General features: G+C 45.2%; 2 protein-coding genes across 7 annotated transcripts; both read left to right on the top strand.

Moving 5' to 3' along the window:
* Positions 1-102: 102 nt before the first annotated feature.
* Positions 103-10,166, top strand: TNFRSF4 (TNF receptor superfamily member 4). Of its 6 annotated transcripts, none has more exons than XM_054085856.1 (8): positions 103-1,518; positions 1,664-1,869; positions 3,732-3,854; positions 4,222-4,323; positions 5,107-5,173; positions 5,704-5,933; positions 6,253-6,369; positions 7,099-10,166. In XM_054085856.1, the coding sequence occupies exons 2-8, from the start codon at positions 1,728-1,730 to the stop codon at positions 7,167-7,169; spliced, it is 852 nt and encodes a 283-aa protein (XP_053941831.1). In that variant the 5' UTR covers positions 103-1,518; positions 1,664-1,727; the 3' UTR covers positions 7,170-10,166. The 6 variants fall into 6 exon arrangements, with proteins under 6 accessions (XP_053941831.1, XP_053941830.1, XP_053941829.1 ...); XM_054085855.1 differs by having other exon boundaries at positions 1,661-1,869; XM_054085854.1 differs by having other exon boundaries at positions 103-1,568.
* A 4,682-nt stretch (positions 10,167-14,848) lies between these two features.
* TNFRSF18 (TNF receptor superfamily member 18) lies at positions 14,849-22,657 on the top strand. Its single transcript, XM_009556760.2, has 6 exons — positions 14,849-15,329; positions 17,448-17,582; positions 18,115-18,202; positions 18,856-18,944; positions 20,026-20,166; positions 20,618-22,657. The coding sequence occupies exons 1-6, from the start codon at positions 15,155-15,157 to the stop codon at positions 20,767-20,769; spliced, it is 780 nt and encodes a 259-aa protein (XP_009555055.1). The 5' UTR covers positions 14,849-15,154; the 3' UTR covers positions 20,770-22,657.
* Positions 22,658-24,282: the final 1,625 nt, after the last annotated feature.

Raw genomic sequence — 24,282 nt, 5'->3', positions numbered from 1 at the left:
CTGAATAATAATTGACTTATTGAATAGGTGAAGCCTGCAGCTGTTTATGAAAGAGAATTGGAGGGAAAGAAATCCGGTTAAATATTGCTGAGGGAACAACTGAGTCACGAGGTATAAAGCCACTTAAATGAGTGTGGTACCACGGTGGGAAGAGATTTGGCTATTTCTTGTGTGCAGGTGCTGAGTGAGAAGGTAGTTGCAGTTCATCTGGTGTAATTTACATGCTCTGTAAGCTCAGCTCCATTTTGAAAGGAACGGCTGGAGGGAAAAGTGCTTGTCCATAGGGGTTGTTTTCCAGAATGCTTGGAAAACAGGAGAAGTAGGAAAATAGTTACTGATTTGCCTCACTTTTGTCTCTCCTTTTACTCTTAAACAGTCTTACAGAAATTTAAGAAATTAAAATCAGCAGTTCTGGCTGGACAAAATTCTATAATATTGCTGTTAGGTCCTCACCAAATACTGCAGGATAACTGCGATTCCAAATGTACTCCTGTTCCTATTCAATCTCCTTTGCATTTAGTTGTGAATTGACTGTAGATCTGCTTTGTCTGGGAAGTCTGGCTACAGTTTTTAATGCAAATAAAACATCTTTGGTGACTGCAGGATGTCTTGTTTACTTAGGCCTCCGCATAAGAGTTGCTCAAGTCTCTTGGAACTGGAAGATGTAAAACTTAGATCCCAGATTAATAAGGTTAAATTAGTAAAATTCTAATTGTGAGTTTGGAAAGTTAAACCCATGAATCCTCATGTGATCACTTTTCTCTACGTGCTTGTGTTAGGGGAGGGCAGGACTGCAGTGCCAGTGTGCTATTCGGCAGCCTCTGCTGCTGTCCTCGTGTTGCCGCCTTGCACAGCTGGATAGGAAAGCCTTCTAGGGGATGGATTCCTGAGTTAACATGATTCTGTGGAACAAAATAGGCTTTAAAAGCGGCTGGTACACGACTATTGCATCCTTTGCTTTCATAGAGTGCCTCTACTAGAAGACTGTATTTCCATGGGAGCAAATAGTAGTGGTAACACCAGTCTCTATTTTGGAGGTAGGAACTTGCTTTCCTACGGTGGCAACGGCAAGGCAGGGAGTCTGCTCTTAAGAGCTGAAAGGGAGATGGCGATTGCTTCTCATCTGTAGCTTTTGCTCGCTCCTGAGCACAGTAGATGATGCGTGATTCCGCATTCTCCTTGAGAAATATAGTCACAATGTTGGTCTTTATGCAACAGTAAAAGTCACAGGTCTGCCATTACTGTGAGACCAAGGGGAGAATCGGTCTGTACTTTTGCCTTTTAAGGAGGTAGCCTGTGTGGACTGTGTTTCATTTTACCTGTGGTTCTCACCCCTAAAGGTTTTCAGGCATTACCTCTGTATTGCTTTAATGCTTCTCTTTACAGTAACAAGAATCGCCTCTTCTGGTTCTACTGGCAGGCAAAGACTGTGCTTTAAACTGTGCAGAGAGGTACACACCTGGCTGGAGGCGCTCTCTTTGAAGGCTATGAATAGAAAGCTTTTCATAACGCTGCTCGGTACGCTGTCATTCTGCCTATGAATATTTCAGTTGTGAACTGCAAAAAAAGTAGGTTCGTGGGGTGTGGGAAGAACGGGGGTGTGGAGGATTGTGCTGGGAATTTCCCAGCAACCGACATACCATTTTGTTCTGCTCACCAGCAGTTCAGCATCACTTCTCCAAGAGCTGGTAGCTGTCAGGATTTTGCCGGGAGAGTAGGGCTGCGTCATGGTAGCTGTGGGTTTTTACTCGCCTTTTCCTACTGTTCTGCTCTTGCTGCTGACGGTCGCTGTTAGCCGTTCCTTGGGATTGAAGTGCAAAGAACATGAATATCGTTCCGGTGAAAAATGCTGCAAGTACTGCGCCCCAGGTAAGTAGTTCTTGCTGAGTGTTGGTTGTACTTGCTGGATGTAAGATCTATCAGTTAATAACCCACGGGGAACAGAGAACAACTTGATGGGAGTATCAAATGTGGGAAGCGAAACATGGAGAAAGAGCATTTGATGAGGAGACTTTGATATCAGTCTCAACTGACAAGGATTGTTCCTCTATCATGCTATAAATTTAGGAATCCTCCTCCTTGGAAGCTATGTGTTCTTTAACTTCTTCCGCGTGGCTCAGCTTCCCTAGCATGTCAGTCTGATGCATTTACATTGTGGGAGTATGAGCTGAGAAAAGATGGTAGCATTTCTGTTACTTTCCTTTACCTATCATGTATAGAAGCTTAGAAATCTTGCATAATGAAAACTTCAGGTAGATAAATCTGTTACTAAAGCTATTTTTTAAGCTTTCTTTTGAAGCAGGTTTATACTGCTTACAGTGGTGGGTTTTTTTAATGGAAAATACATGCTTGATTCATCGACGGCAACTGGCAAAGCATAATTTGGCAGGAGATGTTTTTGTTGCCTCCTTTCTTATTGTAGAAATGGAATCAGTCTGAATTCTAGGCTTTGCGTGCACTTGTGTGTGGGGTTTTTTTTCCACAGTCTGAATATCTGTGAAGGCAACGCAGTATTGAGAAGCACAAATACAAAATATCAAACCTCAAATACTTTAATAGCTGAGATTGGGTATAGTTACTTTCTCTTTTCATAGTTAAGTCTACTACACAGAATGGATACGGTATGGACTGATGCAGTGGTGTTATCTTCAGAGAGGCTAATTGAAATAAATGCAGCCTTTAAGGTTTGAGGCAGTTTATTCCACTATTCTCAAAACCATTTAAATGAGTGTTTCTGAACTCAATTTAGTGAAAGTCATGCATCCTTTCTCTCTGAAGCTTTTTGTTTCTCCTTATGCCGAAAGAACTTTTATCAAGTGTTTTGCATTGTTAGCAAATCTGCTGCTGTTGGGGAAACATTTCTTCGTAGTCTCTTCCTGAGTGGTAAAACTGCAGAGGTGTATTGCATAGATTGTGGTCACTAAAAAATTCTTGTATTTTGCCACTGATATCACTCAATGAAATGTGGAGAGAATTGGAGCAAGAGACTTTGTTCTCCTTGTTCACCTCCAGAATGCAAAAATGGAGAACCAAAATGAAAGAAACAGTCTGTGAGAGTAAGGATGTGTTTAAGCTCAGTTGTAAAAGCTCTTGTCATTAAAGCTGTTTGTAGTTCCTGCAGCCTGTGCTGTACAGAGAAGCTGGTGAGACAGAGGAATGTGTCTCACTCCAAAATCCCCTGCTAATGTGCTGCTTCAGTTTGGGCAAGTCACTTTGCTGACAGACTTGTCGTCCTAGTGCATCAGCCTGAACTTCTGTGTGAGTGCTGTGTGTCACACCGGTTGGGATTTGTGGGTGTGAGCGTTCAGAGCTTGTTTCTAAATGCAACATGTGATAGACACGCGCTGTTTGGAATAGCAACAAATGCTGTCTTACACCTTGCACTGTCTCACTGTTTATGAAATGAAGCTGGTAACATCTTTGTTGTTGTTGGTTGCCAATACAGATGCGTATCAAAATACAATCGTATTCTTTCCTGCCTACTGGGTTTTCAGAATGCCAACAGAAAGGTGCTACAGGCATTTGTCGTGACCCTACAAACCTATTTCTGCTGCTTAATTTATGGTGATGCTATGGGTCAAAACTTCTGTCTCAATCTACTGAATGTTTTCAGCCAGAGTTGTAAATGGAACTGTTGCTTTGTGGGCACTCTTTCATTCTAATGCATGAGAATGAAGAGGGTTTCCTTATGATAATGATCAGTTCCTCCTTCTACACGATCTTTGTTTCAGGCGAAAGAATGAGGAACCGCTGCACTGCAACTACAGACACAGTTTGTGCCCCCTGCCAAGATGAATACTTCAGTAGTGAGCACAACCACAGCTTCTGCAAGAGCTGTACAATCTGCAACACTTGTAAGTGAGCTGCGTGGTGATAGTTTCTCGGTATGAATTTGGGAAGCAATTGATCTACCTGTACTTTCTTTATCTGTTCATGCTCCTCAAAGGCTGATGTCGTAAGGCCTGTCACCTGAGACAACCAAGTCCAAAGACTGGGTTATCATTTTGATAGCTGATATCTCCTGATTAGTGCTGGTGGTAGACCCTTCAAAGGGAAACAGGCCTCTACTGCCTGAAAACCGGTGATTTCAGAATTGTTAGTAAACGCTGTTCTTTGCAGGGGTTTTTCTAACTACAACAAATAGGCACTGAGTAATTAATATTTTTTTCTTTCTTAACTTATTTCTTGTCTCTCACTTGCTCTTAATTCTGTTGTTGCCAGGGAAGGGGAGCAGGGAAGTGAAGAAGTGTGAGAAGACGTCTGACAGAATTTGCAGTTGTGTTCCAGGTTACATGCCAGAAGAAGGATACGCACTGGGAAGCGGTGAGTCAGTGGTGTGTCAGACTCTCCAAACTCTTGCCTGCACTTTGGAGGAGATGGTTGTTATTTCTGGTGTAAAAGCTGTTGTCATTTGTCTCATTGATATCTCCACGCAAGTGTTATAGCAGGGTAGTTGTGCAAACTATTGTTCTGTGATTCCTGAGTTGTCAGGAATCTTAGAGTCTTGGTTGGAAAAGATCTTTCAGATCATTGAGTCTAACCATACCTGTTCACTACTAAACCAGATCGCTGAGCACTTCCTCTGCCCGTCTTTTAAACCCCTCCAAGGATGGTGACTCAACCACCTCCCTGGGCAGCATCTGCCAGGGCCTGAGAGCCCTTTCAGTGAAGAAATTTTTCCTGGTATTTTTCCAATTTGAACCTGCCCTGGTGCAGCGTGAGGACATTTCTTCTCGTCCTATTACCTGTCACTTGGAAGATGAGACCAGCATGCAGCGTGCTACAACCTCCTTTCAGGCAGTTGTTTACAGTGATAAGGTCTCCTCTCAGTCTGCTTAAGGCTCTCCTTGTTGGTATCCATAATTACCCAGTAGACACAATGGGAAACAGAAAAAAATTGCCAGTCATGGACTAAAATGAACCGCTGAGCATGTTGTGTTGTTTCGGACCCAACGACTGTGGCTTTTAGAGCCTATGTGGGTTTTGTTGGTGTGTTCTATAAGCCAGACTGCTAGCATAAGCTGTTGGTGTAATTACTGTGTAGCTGTCATACGGTTGGGTTGCTGACTGAACTAAAATTCTGCCCCTTTCTTTTTTTTTATCCAGTATGTTCACCATGTCCTGAAGGGTTTTATTCCATGGGAGGAAATGAGAACTGTCGACCTTGGACCAAGTACGTATCACTGATCCAAACTTGTTCAGAGCAATGCTTTGGGTTTACTGATGTAGCAGTTGATGCCCAGATCATGGTGCGCAGAGTAAACCTGCAGCAGGTGCAATGAAACCATGTTCCCTGTGACTCTCCAGAGCCTTGAGCTGTCTCTGTACTGATTTTATGATCTGTCTGCCTTCCACCCTTTTTCTCTTCACCTGTGGCAACAACAGTATTTATTCTCGGCCTTTTTTTTTAAAGGTCTAGGTGCTTTGTTTCTGTAGCGAAACGTTCCCTTGCCAAATGCAGCTGTGCCTCAAGGCTGTTAGATGTACAGCTGCTAAGAAAAACAGAACGTATTTTTTCCCGGTAATAGCTTTGATTAGCTTAGTTGTTCTTCACGTGTTTGTGGAATTTAGGAAAGTTGAAGCCTGAGTTTCTATTGATAAAACAAGATTTGTAATGTTCACCCACTTATTCCATGGAGATCACTTATATAGTCATTACTGCAACAGTTTGAAAAACTACATTAATTTATTTTATATCCCCAGCTGCAGCGTTCTTGGCAAAACTACTCTTCAACCAGGGACAAAAACAAGTGATGCTTTTTGCAGCAACCATGTCACCCAGCCAGCAACCCCTCAGAGTGCAACCCCTGCTTTGAATCTTTCCACCACTGACCGCAAGAATAACACAGCGACTGCATTGTTCTCACCATCCAGACCTAGTGTGATTCCTTCCCCTTGCCTGGATAAGAACACTCCCACAGAGACTAACTGGGGTAAGGAGAAGGAATGACCCGATCTAGTCTCTCTATTTACTGGAGCTGGTCAGGAATTTTTACCCGAAACTGATTTTGTTGGAAATGAAATTGCACTCCCTCTCAGAAGCCCTGTCTGTATTGTACAGAGATCTTTCAGTGAGGCACACACAGGATCCCAGATTTATTACTAGCCTGCTTGGCAACTGGGTCTTTTTAAACTTTGTGATTCAGGAGTACTTCTGGAGTCCTAGGTTCCTTCTTTTGAAGCTGGAAAGCCATGGAAACTCCAGCTAGAACCATGAATCTTTTTTCTTAATGTATTCTGGTTTTCTTCCAGGGTCTTTATCACTCATTCTTATTTGTCTGATATTGCTCATGGTGAGTGGAATGTCAATCCTCCTGCTGATTATCCAAGCAGCCAAAAAAGAGACCAAGAGGAAAAACAACAATCACGGTGAGTTTCTTTTCATGTGGAAAAGTGTATAGGAAATAGAATTATTAGAGCCCTCTATTTGACCATTAATTGTTTCAATCATAATGAAGTTTACCTGGCTAAGGAGCACAGTGTCATTGCAGTTAATAGGAGTGGTTGATCCTCCGTTCAGTCCTGATGCACTGGAGGTCTCAAGTGTCTCAAGTTTGCATTCTTACAGAGCACAGATTCCCTTGTTTGTTGCCATGCAACAGGATTCTCTCTCTTTTCTCTGATTTTAACCCCTGTTAGATTTCCCCTCCTTTTCCCCTCCCCTCCCTTAGTCACTGCAAAAATGAAGTAGTGGTTTTTTGTAGTACTTAGCACAGAGAGGATCCAGAACCAACGGTCTTTTAAAGAGTATATTGTGCCCTTTTTTTGCCTACATAGAAGTGTACTGTCTTGAAGCGTCTCCTGCACACACAGGAAAGGTTTGGCTGAGAAGATCTGAACTCTATATTCAGAATTAAGTGGCAGCCTGGCTCTTAAGTTAGCCCCCAGCCACCTCGTTCCATTCGCAGAGCAATGGCGAAGTGTATTTTCACTGTTCCCTACAGTTAGTGTTTCCTAGCAGTGGCTGAAAAGACAAGCACTGACCCAAATGTCACTTGTAGGTGTGTAGTCATCCATGAAACTCGAATAGTCCAGGGCTTCTCTTTTCCTGCCCCTTTTACTCTACTGTATTTTTTTTTTTAATTATCTGTCTTTCAGGAGAAAGGAGCTTTCGAATTCCTGTCCAGGAAGAACAAATTGACTCCAATTCTAGTCTCATCAAAAACTGACTGCACGTTATGTTATGGTTTCCTGCATTTCTGAGCCGATCAATTGTAACGAGTAATGTGATGGGACATTGTGTGGCTATACGTGTGGGAGTGTGTAACTCTTCAATTGCCCTTGGGTTCCTCTGGATCTTGTTGAGTGGGCCCTTTCTCGTTAGGACCCATGGGAGTAGCTGGTTTTGGTGGAATCATGCGATTCCTTCCCTTGAGCTGATAATCCTCTGTGCATTTCTAGCCAATTCTCTGTGTAGTGATAGGAAATTGTCTTTGGATTGAAGAAAGTGTTAATGAAGCTGTAAGAGCTCATCATTGAGCAGACAGAAAACCAGGGAAATCAAAAGACCTGCTTTACAGCCTTCTGGGATGCTAGGCAGAGTGCCTCTCTCTTTTCAGTGTTTCAGTCTAGTTCCCAAATGAATTATCCTCACTTTAGGTGTGGCGAATCTCCCTTGCTGAACCTAGCCAGCTTCTTTTGTGCTTCCATTTTTACAAGTTATTTCTTCTTGGTCAAATGTCATATGTCAGATGTGCCTCCAAAGAGAATTGTGAGTGCTAGAAAATAGCCTTTGCTGTAATTTAAATACCTCAGTGTAAAATTTCAAGAAGAGATGAACTTGGAAGTTAGATGAGGTGTTTTTCTCATCAAATATAACTCCTTAGTAGGTAACTCATTAGACAGGTATTTTATATACACAGTACCAAAGCGTATACCAAAATATGCAACAGGAAATGTATTAAAGAATACAGATGGTGTTTAGAAACATGTTTTTAAACATAAGTTTTCTTATATGTTATACATATGGTGTACTTAGCAATATTTTCCTATTTTGAAGTACATATACAATGTATACAAACATTTGTGTTATATACGAAGTGTGATAGTGACTTTTTGAAATAAATTATAGTGACAGCTAGACACACATGTATGATGTGTATAATTGGAGAGTACAAATGAGTGAAAAGTTATTCAAGTGTGTGTAACTCTCACAGAAAGCAGGATCACCAGATGGTCAGCCCTACGGCTTAGCAGGCTTTGAGTTCTCCTGCTGCCTCGTTCCTAGTTTTCTGTGGCTTAGCAGGCTTTGGGTTCTCCTGCTGCCTTGCCCCTGGCTTTCTGTGCCACTTGGGAAGGCGGTGCGTAGTGGTTCTCTCTGTAAAGCTGGCTTGGCAGCAGCGCTGACCTGACGGCTGCTGGGACCTTCAAAATAGCAAGGCTCAGCTCCTTCAAAAACACAGAGCCCATGTTGTGAAGGCAGAGGTCTTGGAGAGCATGCTGTGACCTAAATTGTGTCATCTTGAAGGCATTCCAGGGAATGAGCACCCAACGAGTTCTTGGAAATGATGCTTATCAGGTTCGTAGGCTGCGCTTCAGGAGCACACAAGCCTGTGACTGTAAGTGAGGAGGTGCAGATAACTAATGAGCTCTCTGAGGTTGTGGGTTATCTGACAAAACCCCAGCCCGCAGGAGCAGATGAGCTGTGGGCTTGACAGAAGTGCTGCTGTGGCAGCACAGCTCCTCTGTGGTGCGGGCTCATCACCTCTTTCCACGAATTCTACTTGTTTTCTGCCCTCTGGCTACCTGCACAGGAAAACGCCAGCGTACACTGTGTTCTTACGCTTCCTACAGCTTCCCGGTCAGGAGATTTCCTGCAAATTAGGGCATGGGTTCCCTCTGGCTGAGGAAGAAACCAATCCTGGCCCTGCAAGTGCGTGGGGAGCTGAGGACAACTTGCATTTGCTCCCCAGCATCTGAGAAACTACAGACAGACAATTCAGCGTGCTGTGTGGCTGAAGGCCGCCTGCAAGAGCAAACCCTGGGCGGCTGTAATTGTTGGGTGTTGTGGTAGGGAATACCTGTGAGCAGGTCCGTGCTGCTGTAGAGCTGTATCCACTGCCGTACTGGGATGTATAATCCTATCAGCAGAGTTAGACCATAATAACATTTGTTAGGATTGGAGGCATTTATGATTTGATTTCTTTGAGGGTTTACGTGTTGGTAGATTGCCAGTTTAAATAAACGAATATAGATATTTCACTCTTAATAAAGGAACAACTGTTTTTTTTAAGTGCCATGTTCAGTCTCGTCACTCTTTGGTGAAAAGCTCGCATGGATTTTTTGTTCCAATCCTCAGAAGTAGCAGAAAGTAGATAAAAATAGGTAAGACAATCATGAACAAATTGGCACTGACTTCTGCCCACGCTTGTCTTCCTACGTGCCAGAAATGAAACTTTCCCTTCTCAAAGGTCCGGGTCTGTGTCACAGAGTAAGTTCCTGTTTTTCAGTCACTCAGATTTCCCCTTTTTCAGACACTTGAGATGCTGAGTTGTGCAGCTTCATCTGAGCTGATAAAGGTAGGGCTGGACAGGAAATTTTTTCCAGTGGAGAGCAGAAAGCTGAGGTGTCGAATTTTCTTTTACTCCACAACCCAGTGCTAACTCTGGTTTTGGTGTGAACCTGGTAAACCTGTACGATTTGTTAATTCGATGCATCTTGGTTGCCGTAGAGCCACGATTCAGGAAGCCACTTGAGCACGTGCAAAACCATCTGCATGAATATTGCTGCTAAAATTTGGCTTCTTGGTTTAAGAATCCTCTGGAAAAACTGATTAATAATTCCAGTATTTTGTATTTCTGGATGAGAATAATGCCATTTTTCCTTAATTTAACTTTTTTTCCCCAGCACTAGCTGTGAGTTTCGGACCCCGTGGCCTGCCCCTTACGCTGTTTGTAATGAGCTGCAGTCCAAGGTTAGGTCAAGTTACTACAAAGAAATAGGAAGAAAACCACCCAATAAAAACAACTCGGCTTGTCTTTGCGATTTCTACCTGCGATATTTCTTTCTCTCTTACCTGCAAGTCTATCACACGTGGCTGCCAAGGGTATCAACAAATCTATTTGTGTAAATTGGAGATTTGTTTTGCTTTCAGTTTTAGAACAAGAACAGATGGCACTGAGGAGCCACATGGGAAAAAATATATAAAAGCGCTGGATTTGCCATTCTTGAATACTCCTTTCAGAATGTGCAGCCCTTGGATGCTCCTTCAGACTGCAGATTTGGCTGTTAACGTTTATTTAATGTTTCAGTAGTTATTGCAATTGAAAAAAAAAAGCCTAAAACACAGATCTATAAGTTTATGCTTTTTATGTTCATTTCCTCCTTTGTCTTTTTTTGGGGGGAGGGGGGCAGGTGTTCCCCTACAAATATATGAAAGTTTCCACTACTGTGGCTTCCTCAGATCCTTTATCTCCTGTATTTTCACATTCTCCTGTAACTTAGAAGAGCATCAAAGTGACTCAGGTTTGCCATGAGAGACTGCAGACTGCTCACATCCGCTGATAGACGCCGTGCCAGGTGCTAGAATGGAAAGGAAGCAGTTTGGTAACGTCAGGGACTGCAGGGTTTTGCCTCTGTCTGGTTTGGTTTCCTTCGATGAAATGTCACCTACTTTCCTCCCTGCTCTTTTCTCCCGTGGGATGGTCTGCGTGGAGTGGCTCCTCTGGCAGCCAGGCCATGCGGACAACCTGGCGAGGGGATGGTGAGTCTCCTTCCCCAGGAGCAGAGCTCTGGGAAGCGCGTGCCGCAGGGTCCCAGTGCTGCTCGAAGGAGCCATCCGGGTGCCTTTGCAACGCCTGCCTTGTTCCGGGGTGAGAAGCTGACTTGGGAACCCCCGTGTGGCACTGCATGGCTCGGGCATGTTCTGTGCCTGAGCCTCACCTGCTGCAGGTTTGTGGGACAGTCGTTCTCCCTCTGTGCCGAAGGAGGGCAGGCGTTACACTGCAAATACCCCAACTTTGCTCCCCTCCCTCATCTCTGGGGGGTGTGAGGGGAGACCTCATTGCGGTCTACAGCTTCCTGACAAGGGGAGGAGGAAGAGGTGCTGAGCTCCTCTCTCTGCTGAGCAATGGTAGGACCCACGGGGTTGGCAGGAAGGTGGGCCAGGGGAGGGTCATGTTGGAAAGTTCTTTGTGCAGAGGATGGTGGAGCACTGGAACAGTTCCCTGGGGAAGGACTCGCAGAGCCAAGCCTGACAGTATTCCAGAAGCGTTTTATAACGCCCTCAGACGCGCAGTGTGAATGTTGGGGTGTCCTGTGCGGGGACAGGAGTTGGACTCGATCAGGCTTGTGGGGGTAGGACTAGGGGGAATGGGTACAAACTGGAGAGGAACAGGTTTAGACTGGACATTAGGAAGAATTTCTTCACTGTGAGGGTGGGGAGGCCCCGGCCCAGGTTGCCCAGAGCAGTGGTGGCTGCCCCATCCCTGGAGAGGTTCTAGGCCAGGTTGGATGGGGCTTGGAGCCCCTGATCCAGTGGGAGGTGTCCCTGCCCATGGCAGGAGGTGGGACTGGGTGGACTTTAAGGTCCCTTCCAACCCAAACTATTCTATGATCCTTGTGCATCCCTTCCAACTGGAGTCATTCTGTGATTCTCATATGCTGTCCCGAGGAGCTGATGTCCTCGTTCCTCTGCACTCGCTGTGGCCCATCAGAACTGCTCTTCCACCACGCGTGGAAGAGCCTGGGCAAGTTTTGTACAATAGAATGTCAACCCTGTAGGTAGCAACGGAGCTTTTTACATTACAATGGATTAGAAACAACTGATGAGGTGGAGCTTAGAAGGCAGTCTATATATCGATCTAACAAAGATCATTAGTCATTCAGAAATTACGTAGCTATCAAGCAAACAACTTCTTGTAGGAGAACTGCACAGCTTCTTTGGTCACCCATTATGGGTAATCAGCAAAATCTTAATGTCAGGAAACCAAATGCTGTCCCTGGTAATGATATCTCATCAGTGATGTTGAGCCCAAGGGGTGTCAGTAAAGCCACTGGCCTTGCAAGAACCAATTATGTGCTTGAGAAGTGGTTACCCTTTTCTTCTTTTCTTTGTTTTATTCTTTCCAAAAGGTCAGTGGTTTGGATAGTTCAGCAAGATGGTGGCTCCAGTGGCCCCAAGCAAAAAGGAAACTCTAAAATGAGGGCCCTGGAAATGTGTATGATGTTCAGCTCATGGCTGGATATCCTTAAGGTGGGCAGAAGTAGAATTTGCAGCCAGTTCTGTAAATACTCTTAGGAATGTGTGCCCTGAAGACAGAGATGGAAGTTGCCACACCAGTGCCCTCAGCAGGTGGAAGAATCCACTGGTTCTTCCTTCAGATCTCCTTTAGCACTCCTTCTCGTGTTACGTGTGCAGGTCATAGTAACACAGAGGAGGGAGAAGGGACTAGGAAACCTGTAACATCTTTTCTTCTGTTCCATCACTGTATGCATTGATGTTTCAGCCTTAATCTGCCCTGAGCCTGTGCGTGAGCGTGGGCAGGTGTGGCTGGAAGAGCCCTTTCTTCTGGGGAGATAGAGCAGGACATGAGCCACTGCCTTTGGGGTCTTCTGCCACACGTGTTTCTGCGTCTCCTTTCTTTGCTGAAGGAAAGCAAAGCAATCCACGTTCCCCAAGTTTGATGTAGGGAGGCCCCACGCTCACAACTGAGGTTCATTTCTTGGAGACAGCCATAAAAGTTTAAGACCTCTTCATCCAAGACTGAGGAACTGGAGCCTGGCATGAAGGAAACGCTTTGCTTTGAATTCCAGCACGAGCCATTGCAGAATCTCCCTTCAAAGGGACAAGAGCGGCACATTTGGATGCTCCTTCCCACCGGCAGCTGGGAGCACTGAGGCCTTCCTGAACATCTTGGCTCCTCGCTTCGTCTCTTTGCCTGTTCAAGACTGTGCTGTCTCCCTCTTTCAAGCAACGGAGAAGGCGCTGCACTATACGCAGTGCAGCCCTGAAGCCCACGTTGCTTCCAACGGCCTTTTTGCCCTTGGGATGATGATTTTGAACACAGGAGACATGGATTGAAAGAAACTCTGCAGCCGGAGAACCTTGGCTTGTGTGTGAAGGTAAAGACCATAAGGATTCCTGGTTTCTGACCAGTCTTGGTCAAACGCTGCCCTCTTAATCCTACAGCTGCTGCTGTATAAAGCTGCCAAACAGCCAGGTGAGGAGAACGACTGCTTATTGATGAGTGGAAAGGACATTTGTTCTATCGATCGGTGCAGAGAGCGCTGGCAACCCTACTGCATCGGGCAGGGTTGGCAGACATCACATAGAGGACTGAGCAGGAGAGGGATAGACAGCTGAAATGTCACTACCTTACATCAGAGGCAGGTAAGGTTAGCTCCAGAAAACCCCAAAGATTCTAAAGCCAGATAGTCAGGTTGTCTCTGAAAGGTCACTGCTGACTCTAGAGATTTAGACTTGGTGTCTGCAGCTGTTCTCTGTGATCTGACTGTAAATGTTCCATCGTCTTGGCAGCGTCTGTTTGCGGCTATAATGCTTGAACGAGAACAAACGTAGAGACTAATTCAGAACAAAACTGCATTCAAAACAGATAGAGGGAAATACATTATTAGCTCCTATTCTGATAAACACCAGGTATCGGGTATCGCGTATGCTGTCTGCCTGCAACCTTTGGGCTCGGGGTTCCCTTCTGTACCACCTGCCGGTAGACTTGGAGGTCTTTTCTCTATTGCTGTGTTTATGATGCTGAGTAAAAGTCTGCTCGATGTTCACGTGTGGTATTTAGAGAAACCTTGCTTTCCTTCATGGGCCTTTTGTTCTTGCTTTCTTCATGCCGGTGAGGCTAAACACCGCTTTTACAGACTGAGAAAGACTTGCAGAGCCAGGGGAGGTGTTGGGCTGAAAGGCAAGGTGTATCCCCTCCTGTCCACAATCTCTTTATGGATGCGGTGAGGACCTTCTAAAAGTTGCCGGTGCTGCATTGCCACACGTGCTGGGGAAGGGTAAAGGATAGGAGAAGGTGGAAAGGAGAACTTGGCTGGCAAACCATTGACGTGAGCAGGAGCAGCGCGTGGTATTGGGGCAGATGTGGGCTGCTCTTCCCCTGAGAATTCTGTCTGCAGCCGCAGCGAGGTGAAGTCTTGGTATTCCTTGGCTCCAGGTGTTCCTTGCCCTGTTGTGTGAGGAGTTTTTTCAAATGGTATTGCAGCACCGCATAGAAACATCGAGGTTGGAAAAGACCTCTGAGCTCCTCCAGTCCAACCATAAGCCCAACGCCACCGTCCCTGCTGAACCTGAAGTGCCGCATCTCAATGCTTTTTGAATCTTAACATAGTGACATACTAAGGGTTTTGAAACAAGTTCTTACTATTAGCCTGTTCTTATAAAAGCCAAGGACGATAAAAATATCCTCAGGAGCTGCTCAGGGCTTGTGTGGTCCTGCAGAGCACATTGCTGCAGCTTCCAAGCGCTTTGCCTGATCGCTTGTGTTCACCTCAGGACTCTGCTGAGTTCGGAAGAGGCTGAGACCGTTTTATACACTGTTAGGTTCACCCTCTTTTCTGTACAAGGGCAGCACCTGACCAGGACCTGTAAACCTTCCCTGTGTATCCCACAAGTGTTGTGGTTGGAGGAGTTGGTGGAAGGAATCCTGGTTTGGGGCACGGAGCGCCAGAGCTGAGGTGTCCGGGTGTCCGTTCAAAAAGTAACGCGAGAGTCTCCAAATCGAGAATGAAGGGAGTTGAAAGCAATTAACAGAATCAGAAAATCAGTGGATGGACTGAACTACTGTGCATCGCAATCTGACAGTTAAATCCTTGAAAGTTTCTGAATTCTTTAAGAACTAAGTCAGAATAAAATAGTCTGAGAGTGTGGAATTTTGAGCTCTAATTTACTTTGCATTCATTTTCAGTTGTGCGCCAACTTGCAGGATCCTTTGAAAATCAAGTTATGTGATGCTATACCTTGCTTCTGACCTGCTCCATTGGAGTCGTTGGTGCACTGTGGTTTAACACTGCTTTTTGAAGACTTCAATGACGTAAAATCAGATCTTCTCTCCGCCCCTGAAGAAGCAGGAAGAGTGCAGCCTCAAAAAGCCCAGTGCCTTCCCACAGCGTGAGGGGAAAGAATCCTTTGGGTTAGTGCCGACAGAAGCCCACCCTGGCGTGGTTTTGGGGTGGCACAGCTCGAGGCATGACTGAGCAGACAAGGGCCGTCGGACACCTCGGGATTCGCGCTCGCTCGCTGCTCGTGGTGTGCCTGTGGCAATGGGCACAGCACTCGCTGGCAATCCCCTGCGAGCGCGGGGAACTGCGGATCGTCGGGAAAGGCAACGAGAAGTGCTGCCCCAAATGCTTCTCGAGTGCAGGTAAGGGAGCGATACGTCTGTCTTCTTTCTGTTTGTCACTGTTGTTTTGTGTCAGCCAGGGTAATCAGGTGTGGGTAACGGATGTGTGTGCGTGTGGAAACGTATCCTGGATCACTGTCTGTGCAAAATGAAACGGCAAAGGCTTCCTTCCTGTCCCTTAAACTCATAATGTGCCTTAGCTATGAACTTCAGAGTGAACTCATGTTTCAGGTTTGTTTCGTGCTTATACTTCTTATTCTGTAGTGGGAAAGGGAGCGCTAATTCCTGTGGGCTGGTCTTGCTCACAAGGAGAGAAAGTGCTCAGGTAACGCTGGTTCGGAGCCCTCGCCCTGAGAGGGAATACAGGGAGTGATGCTCTCTGTAAGGCCATCCTTTGCAATTTGTGATCCTAAAGGGTAGGAAGCATCCCTCTTCCATCCCTCCGTTCCACTGACCTGTGCTTCTCCCAGAATTAAATATCCGGAGTCTCAGGTGATCGTTGCTTTCAACAGTTTGTTCTGACCTTTGTCCTCGCCTGATCTTAGAGTGGTGGTGAGATGGTAATGGATTCTTATTTGCCTGTAACTTTAAGTCAAATTAAGACCCTAGAGGCGAAACACTGGCGTTTCTGTGCCTTTTAGGCTGGTGATCCTGGAACAGGTGACTCTATTCCATGGTCCCAGGAGCGATCACGCCACTCGTCCTAATTTAGTGCTGTCCATAGCAGTAGCCAGAGCTGATGCAGATTGTCTGTACGACCTTCAGCAAGGAGTGCCCCTTCCTTTTCTGTTTGTTCTCAAACGAGGTTGCTGGAAGCCTGATCTGACCTGATACGGGAGCGCTGGTGTCCCGCAGGTCAGCAGCGAGGCTGGCCGCGACCTTTCGTTGGTGCAGGTAGGAGTCAGCCTCCCAGCTACTACTGGCTTGAATATATCAACCAACATCAAGGACACTGAATTCCCTGTGGAAGGAATGGGTGGATATATGGGATTTATGGGAATGAGCAATAAATAGGTGAAGAGCTCTAAAGTCCTCAGTAGCATGGAGACCAGAGGTTTTTATCCTTCCCACTGAGATAAAGTCATTCAGCATGAGTTAAGAGAGTCACTCCTCGGTGGGAATCAGCTCCGGAATCACCTGCTAGAAATACAGAAGAAAAGCACCTCCAGGCTGTTTTTTTTTCCACTGCCAGGATTCATTAAGTTCTGTAGGCTGGTAAGAGGAGACCAGTGGGCAGAGGAAGACGTGGGCAGTTCCCTGGAGGCCCCGTACATTCCATCACTAACCTCAGCAAGTAATCTTTCTTTGATCTTTGCTGCTCGCTGTGGGTTTTCAAGCACGCCGCTGAACTAGGTAGCATTTCCCTCTGTTTTTTTTTCTTTAAGGTTATACAGCTTTCTGGTTGAATAACACTTTCCCCGTAACTCACCTCCAGCTGCCTGAAGCCCTGATGGGATCAGTGTGTATGATCAATCCCTGGCTTTCATGATACCCAGGAGCTTCTTGGAATTAGGGATGATACTTCCGGAGCGTGAGCGAAGTTAATAACAGATCTCTTCTAGAAACAGAAGGAGAGAGGGTAGGAAGGGTGCTGGATTTATAGCTTGGGTATAGAGCCACTTCTGCCAACGCAGCGTAGGAAGCAGCTGCTGTTGTTAGGGAGGGCATGGAGACGGAGCTCTAGCTTCGCTGGCCAAGGATCTTCTGGGCATCCCTCCTCTGACGTGGCTGAATCTAACTGAGAAGAGCTCTGGCAGCGCCCTGAGGGCTGACTGCGCGGCTGGTTAATGGGTAGTGTTTTTCTGGGGTACTGGTAGTGCTCTCCTTACCCTGCGAGGTCTAAACCTTCACCATGTAGTAAAGTAAACCTTCTGCCTTACTCCTGTCTACCACGACCTATGTTGGTGTTCCAGATAAGCTCAGTGGTAACTCACACAGCGCTCAGAGAACCACGGTGTAAACATCTCAGTGGAGCTGAATTTGAGTACTCCAGACTTTATCCAGAGTGCACGGGAGTGACATGCTTCTGGTACCCACTTTTTCCACCACTGCACTATTCCACCTGTGTCAGCCAGTAATGTTTAAGTTAATTTCTGGCCTTTGTGACAACGACAAGTCTAACTTATTTCTTCTTGACAGGAGACAACAGCCCATGTGAAGGCATTGAGGACAAAGACTGCAAATGTCGTCAGGGGTACAGCTGCAGCGGCAGTTCGTGTCGCTCCTGCAGCAAACTGCCTGAGTGTGGAGAGGGTGAAGAGCTGGTTCAGCTTGGTAACTAAAGCAACACAAATTACTCTAAAAAGCAAAGTTCAGTATAAATGGTTGGCTGAGCAGCAGACCGTTTCCTTCACTTATTATAACCTTCTTTCAGGGAGGCTCATGATGCAGAGAGAAATGGTCTTTGCACTGTGGTCTTTGTGACCCTATTTTATAATATTGTGGCCTTTGTGACACTATTATAGTCTTCCCTTCCTAAATTTGAGACTTTCAGACTCAGATTTGCACTATTACTGGTCTTCCAAGCTGCTAGAACTGCCACTAGAAGACTGTTTCACTCTGTCTTACCTCTTAACTTTACACCCTCTGCTGTCATATCAGATTATTCCGTACCTTTTCTGTAAGAGCTCCACCCATACAGTTCCCCAAATGCCGTAGTGGCAAGAACTGCTTAGGTTTTTCTCCAGGGGGGTGATTCATGATACAGAGAGAGTGCAGAGGGCGTGCATTCTACTCTAGTCTGTTGTATCCCCATCTTTCAGTAAAGGCACTCATCACTAATGATTCGTGTTCTCTTTTCTTGTAGGTGATTTTGACTTCACCTTCAAATGTAAACCCTGCAAGATAGGAACGTATTCCAATGTTAAGAATGGCTGGTGCCGTAACTGGACTGAGTATGTATTTATTGATACTTCCCTTCTTTGGGCATAAAATTATCAGATAAAACTTTAAATTAGAAAATAAAATTGAATCAGAGAGGAGATCACAGAATCATAAAATCATAGAATGCTTTGGGTTGGAAGGGACATTAAAGCCCACCCAGTTCCCCACCCTCACAGGAGAACATTTCTCCCTAAGATCTCATCTCAATCTCCCCTCTTTCCGCTTAACTCATTTATGAGATTAAAAGATGAGTTCTTTATGATTTAGCAATATGTGATATTTCTCTCTCCTTTGCCTTTATAAACCATCAGTCTCAAAGCCGATCTTAAGACAAACTGCTGTGTATTCCACCTACTTCCAAGTCCGGCTCAAACTGATGAAAAATTAGCCCAAACATGGACATCACTTGAAACAAAGAGACTTAAAAAATTGTGCATATAAACAATTGTGACATAGTCTTATCTTACTGCGGAACAGCCCCGATTTTACCTGCACTCGTATAAAAATCGAAAAAGGAGATAAGTTGTGGAAAGAGTGGAGGGAAAGAAGAAAGGGAAGCAAGAAAAAGCCTGAGGAGGAACAAAGGGAAAGGTGGGGATATTCTAAACGTGGGGATATTCTAAACCTGAGGATATTCTAAACGTGAGTCTTTTTCTTCCTTTAGCTGTGAAGGTTCTGGATTTCAAACAATCAAGCAAGGCAACAGTACACACAACACAATGTGTGGTTTCTCTTCGAAAGATCTGGAGCAAGGTACCTTCTCAAAATTATTTGTTTCTTTGAGCCTGTAACTTTTCTCCACGCTCGTTCAGCTGGTGGTTCGCTGCTTAGCTGTCATCTGGAACTTGCCATTGTGAAAATAGGCTTTGGGAATCACTCTAGTGTTTCTTGCAGTATTAATATTGGTAGAATTGTTGACCTGGGCAAAGGTTCCATTGTTAAATCAGTGTCAGTAATAAAGGCAGAGAAAAGCCCAACAATTGTCCTTAATTAGAGCACACTTATTTGGCAGATTTCCATTGAACAGCTCTTGCTGTTTTCATAGACTCATGGAATGGTGTGGGTGGGAAGAGACCTTACAGCCCATCCAGTTCCACCCCTCTGCCATGGGCAGGGACACCTCCCACTGGATCAGGGTGCTCAAAGCTGGATTTGCTTAAGAAGGCGGTAGCTTAGTTAGTCATCCAATTCCTTTGCAAGTCTTGGTTGAGTCCATGACGCCCAGAAATGAAATATCATGTCTTATCATGGATCGAATTAGATGGGAATAAGTGGGTCCAGGCTTTGCCGGTACTGAGCATCTTGAAGACAGCAAGCTGTACTGCTCCTGCATCTGCCCCGGCCCTTGTCCCTGCCAGGAACTGGTGGCTTTCAGGTCTGAGTCCTTCATTCAGAGAAACTGGAGGTTCTGCTGAGACAGATGGCAAAAAGGGGCTACCTTTTTACCTCCGTGAGACTGAGACAAGTGTGAAATTTTGGCTCGCTCTAGTGCTATTTGGGGAAAGATTGAAGGCAAATCTGCTCAATAAGCAAACTGCAAAGCAGAATAGAAAGAAATGCTTTTGCTGCAAGAGAGAAAGGCATTGAACAATGAAGGGGTCAGGCATGTAGGGGGGTTGTGTGAATGCCTCTTGCCACAGACCCACCTGTTGCACTCTTGACTTAGAGGATCTCAGTTTTATTGCTAATACCTGCACTGTTTGTATTCCCTGGAAAGTTATTTTCCACCAAAAGAGGAAATGAATCTCTAAATTTCCTTGAAAGAACTGCCTTTCTTTTAATAATAGTCTGGGCACGTGATTTCTTAATCTCTATTAAATATATCTGATTGCAGCTCATATTACCCGTGACTCTCTATATACCACCGTCCTGGCCATCCTTACAGCAGTGGCTGTGTTTGTTCTCATCCTGCTGACCTTCTTCTTGCATTTCTGCATCTGGTCACTGAAGAAAGAGAAGTCCCACACAGCTAAAGGTAAATGCGCCCTTTGTGGAACTTTTCAGTGGAGACAAATGTGTTCAGAGTCAGAATATGGAATAAATTAAATCGAATAAATACAGGAAACGTAGATTTACTCTTGTGATTTTGAACGGGTTATTTATCGTAGAATGGTTTGTGTTGGAAGGGACCTCAAAGCCCATCTGGTTCCAAACCCTGCCATGGGCAGGGACACCTCCCACTGGATCAGGGGCTCCAAACCCCATCCAACCTGGCCTTGAACCCCTCAGGGATGGGGCAGCCACCACTGCTCTGGGCACCCTGGGCCAGGGCCTCCCCACCCTCGTTTACTTTCACGAAGATGCAGAGCATCACCTGGATCTTGGCCCTTCCCGCAGAGAGAGTGTGTGGGAAAGGTAATGGGCAGATAACGAACACGTATGAAGATCTCTTGTATCTGCAGTGCTTTTGCTTATTCTCACTGCAGATCTGGAACGTAACTTCTGTAGGCTGCTGGAGGCTCCGCAACTGTCACACCAACGAGAGGAGACTTACAGCTGCCAGTTTCCAGAAGAAGAACACGGAGGCAAAACACCAGAAGAAAAGCCGTGCTATTTCTACCTTCAGAGTCTCCAATGAAAGCAGATGGATTGCAATGTGTTGTGAGGATTGGGAGCTGAGCTCAGTCTTTTAAAAAAGCAAAAAAAGAAGGGAGAGGCTGGGTAAAGCATTGTTATACACATAGCAATAAGGAATGGGCTTGGAGGGAGTTTCATATTGCCTCTTCTCAACACAACCTAGCATTTACAATCAAGAGAAACCACGAGGTCAGCCGGACATTCAGTTCAGCTGCATTGTGAGTTTCCTGGGTCGTTGGCGTTTCTTTTTCATTGATGCTCTCTTCAAATTTCTTTGGGACGAGGGACCCTTCTTGTCGTTATTCCCCTTTGCATCTTCTGTGCACGCCTCTGTGGTGCTCCTACCAATGAATACGTAGCAGGCTGGTGTCCCCCCATCAGTCCCTCCAGCGCTACAGGAAATACAACAGCACCTACAGCACACCCTGACAGCGTTCCCAGGGTATCCGTATCCCCAGGATGTGTCCTGATGGTCCTATTTGAGGGAATAAGGCACCATATCTAGCGACCTTATCGGCTGTTCTCCAAGCAGACAGTGCTTTTCCCTCCTGTCACATTCCCTCAGTGTTATGCAGCAAAGGGTCATTAATTAATTAAGGGGCTCAAATCAAAGGATCTCTTAATCAATTCAGTACTCTCCAGTCCTCACAGAAGGGGGTGGTCGGGCTGGTGTCAGTGCACAGAAGTGCTGACGTGAGGCTGCCATGGCCACATCATCTGTGCCTGCAGACATTTCTCCTTATGAAAGCTCTGTGATCCCTCCAACCCTCCCGAGAAACCAAGGGAAGAAGGGAGTTACATTTATCTTCCTTGTCTTCTATAACTCAGTAATCCTCAATGCCTGGAATACTGAATTACAAAACAGGGACTTCTGAAAGGCTCAAATGAAGATCGCGATGTCTAGAGAAAGACATTGGGCTTAATGCTCTCTTCTCACCTAATTGATAGAGTAGGGAAAAATCAATGGAAAATAGATAAAAGCTCAACATTTGTTCTTGATGGTTTTTTCTTCTCACTCCAGAAGAAGAATCATGGAATGGTTTGGGTTGGAGAGGACCTTAAAGCCCATCTGGTTCCAACCCCCCTGCCATGGGCAGGGACACCTGCAGCATCAGGGTGCTCAAAGCCCCATCCAACCTGGCCTTGAAGAACCAAAGTGTCTGCTGGTGCGTGCCAGCATAGCTCCACTGCCTTCCTCATCAGCTGAACGGTGTTCTCTTTATGGAAATATGTACCATGGAAATTTTTTTTTTATATTAGATTAATGTTCCTCCATTTTCATAGAGCTCTAACGTGGCCAGAATGAAGGGTTTTGCCTGAATTTGAAAGGGCAGGGGTTTGGCGGGAGTTGGTTGCTTTCTGTGATTGACACTCATTTCAAATAGCATCTCTTCTGTGCCTTCAATGAGTTAAAGCACGTGTGTCTTTTGTATATAATTATTTTTGTGTTATGTGACGGCAATAATAGTTTCAAAGCTCTGGATGCCTATGGTTTGGCCTTTTGGTGGAAGCTGCTCGGAGCAGACTCCTGCGACTGAATCAGCTCTGGGCAAAAAATGAGCTTTGCCTCAGCCTTCACATGAGAGGCTATAAATATCTCAGAGCAGAGCCTGGACTTCAGCTTCCTCGTGATTTCTTCCAGATAACGTAAGCAGTTAGGGCTTATTTCCTAACAGAATAATGAAATTTCTGCTAATCCCCTTACTGCACACTGAGAGGGGATTACCGAGGGATGTGCTGCCTTAAGGAGGGCTCTGGGAAATTGCAATAGCTGAAGTTATTGCCTCCGCAGATGTGTGTTACAAAAGCACTCGGACAGAGGATCCTAAGAAGTGGGACAGGTTATTACCTTGGTAAGCCAGTGACATCGCCTCTGTGCCCTGAGGCAGGCTTGGCGGGATTGGATAACAATCTATCTGCTTGACCCTCCTCGAGGTGACTCCGTGACCTCTGTAGGCAACCTGGTCCAGTGACTGCCTTAAAGTCAGTGAAGGAGAGAGACCTTGCGAGCTAATATTATCCATTATGGTTATGAGGAAGAATTGACTCTTGGGCATCTCTTTCAGCATCCATAATCTATCACTGCTTTTTCCAGGCTCTTACCCTACTTCACAGGCTGTGGTTTCTAGACCTCAGCCTCTCTAAGCTCTTTTCAGCTGGTGTTTATTGAAGCCTTCTCTGGAAGAGGTCTTGGCAAGCTTGAATAGAGCTGAAGGATTAATTTTACGGTTCATGGACATGGTTGAATCGCTGAACATTTCTTCAGAGATTGTGTCAAGAGGAGTTATTCTGTATTTTTTGCTTTTTGCCTTTTTTTTTTTGTGCATTATAGAATCTTGTAACTGGGTGAAATATTAGTAAGGGAAAATGAAGTGCAAAGGGTTCTCTTTATTCTCTAGAAGGTATTCTTCCATAGTTCTCGTTTTAATCTTCTAGCTTCTCTTGTATTGTGTTTGCTGCACCTGACACCCCTATACCTCAGCCTCCTCTTGGTGAAGAACAGAAGCAGTGATAATTCTTAATCCTAACAGGATGTTGTGAGACATCCAATGTATTTTTGCCTTCTTTGATCCTCTTGCTGTTAATTCTTGTGTTACTGATAATTTTTCCCATTCCCTATCAGAAATTCCCTGAAAAAGAGTGAGTTTTCCTCCGCTGCTTTGGGAAACGTGCAGGTTCTTAATTGAGGTGAAGTGGAGGTTCAGCCAAGGGAAGGTGAAAGCATTGGATTGGATTAAATAGGATGACTTTAAAGAAGTGTAAGACTTTCTCTGCACTGTTAGCAGTTTCACTGTGGGGTTTGACGGTCTCAGAAGCCTAAACGCTGACTAGTAAAGATACAGAATCATTAAGGTTGGAAAAGACTGCTGTGATCATGGGGTCCAAACATTAGCCCAACACCAGCACACCTACTAAACCATGTCCTGCTGTACCACATCTGCACATGTTTTAATACCTCTGGGGATGGTGACTCCACTGCTTCCCTGCACAGCCTCTTCCAAAGCTTTACTTCTTCTGGTAAAGAATTTTTGTCCAATATCCAACCTAAACCTCCACTGGCACAACTTGAAGCCATTTCCTCTCACCCTATTGCTTCTTACTGCTCCTTCTATGTTGGCTGTATTTATTCTTGGCTTTTTATTGACCCTTCTTGTATTTTTAACATTTCCCACAAGATTCTGACGCTGACCTTTTGTAAAGGTAAAATAAACTTGAAAATTGAATGAAGTGCCTATGTGATATAATTAAGCAAACTGGAAAGGTAGGATTTTATTCTTTAGGTTGCCCCAGCGTTTTTGAGCACACTTAGTTTTACTTTCCCAGTTCACTGTCCCTCTCTTACAGAACTACAGCTACTTCACCAATGGACCCTCACCCAAATTCTTCTGTGATTGAATGTTAGGTTGATGCCAATGCGCTTTATTCCCTTTTTTTTTAGCAGGTGGCTTAATATTTCCAGCCTATTGGCTACACCACCTTTTCAGCTCGCACAACCAAAGCAGCAGGAAGCTGT

Source organism: Cuculus canorus, chromosome 21 (assembly GCF_017976375.1).
Source record: "Cuculus canorus isolate bCucCan1 chromosome 21, bCucCan1.pri, whole genome shotgun sequence".
Taxonomy (NCBI): domain Eukaryota; kingdom Metazoa; phylum Chordata; class Aves; order Cuculiformes; family Cuculidae; genus Cuculus; species Cuculus canorus.
This window is presented reverse-complemented; position numbering and strand designations above follow the sequence as displayed.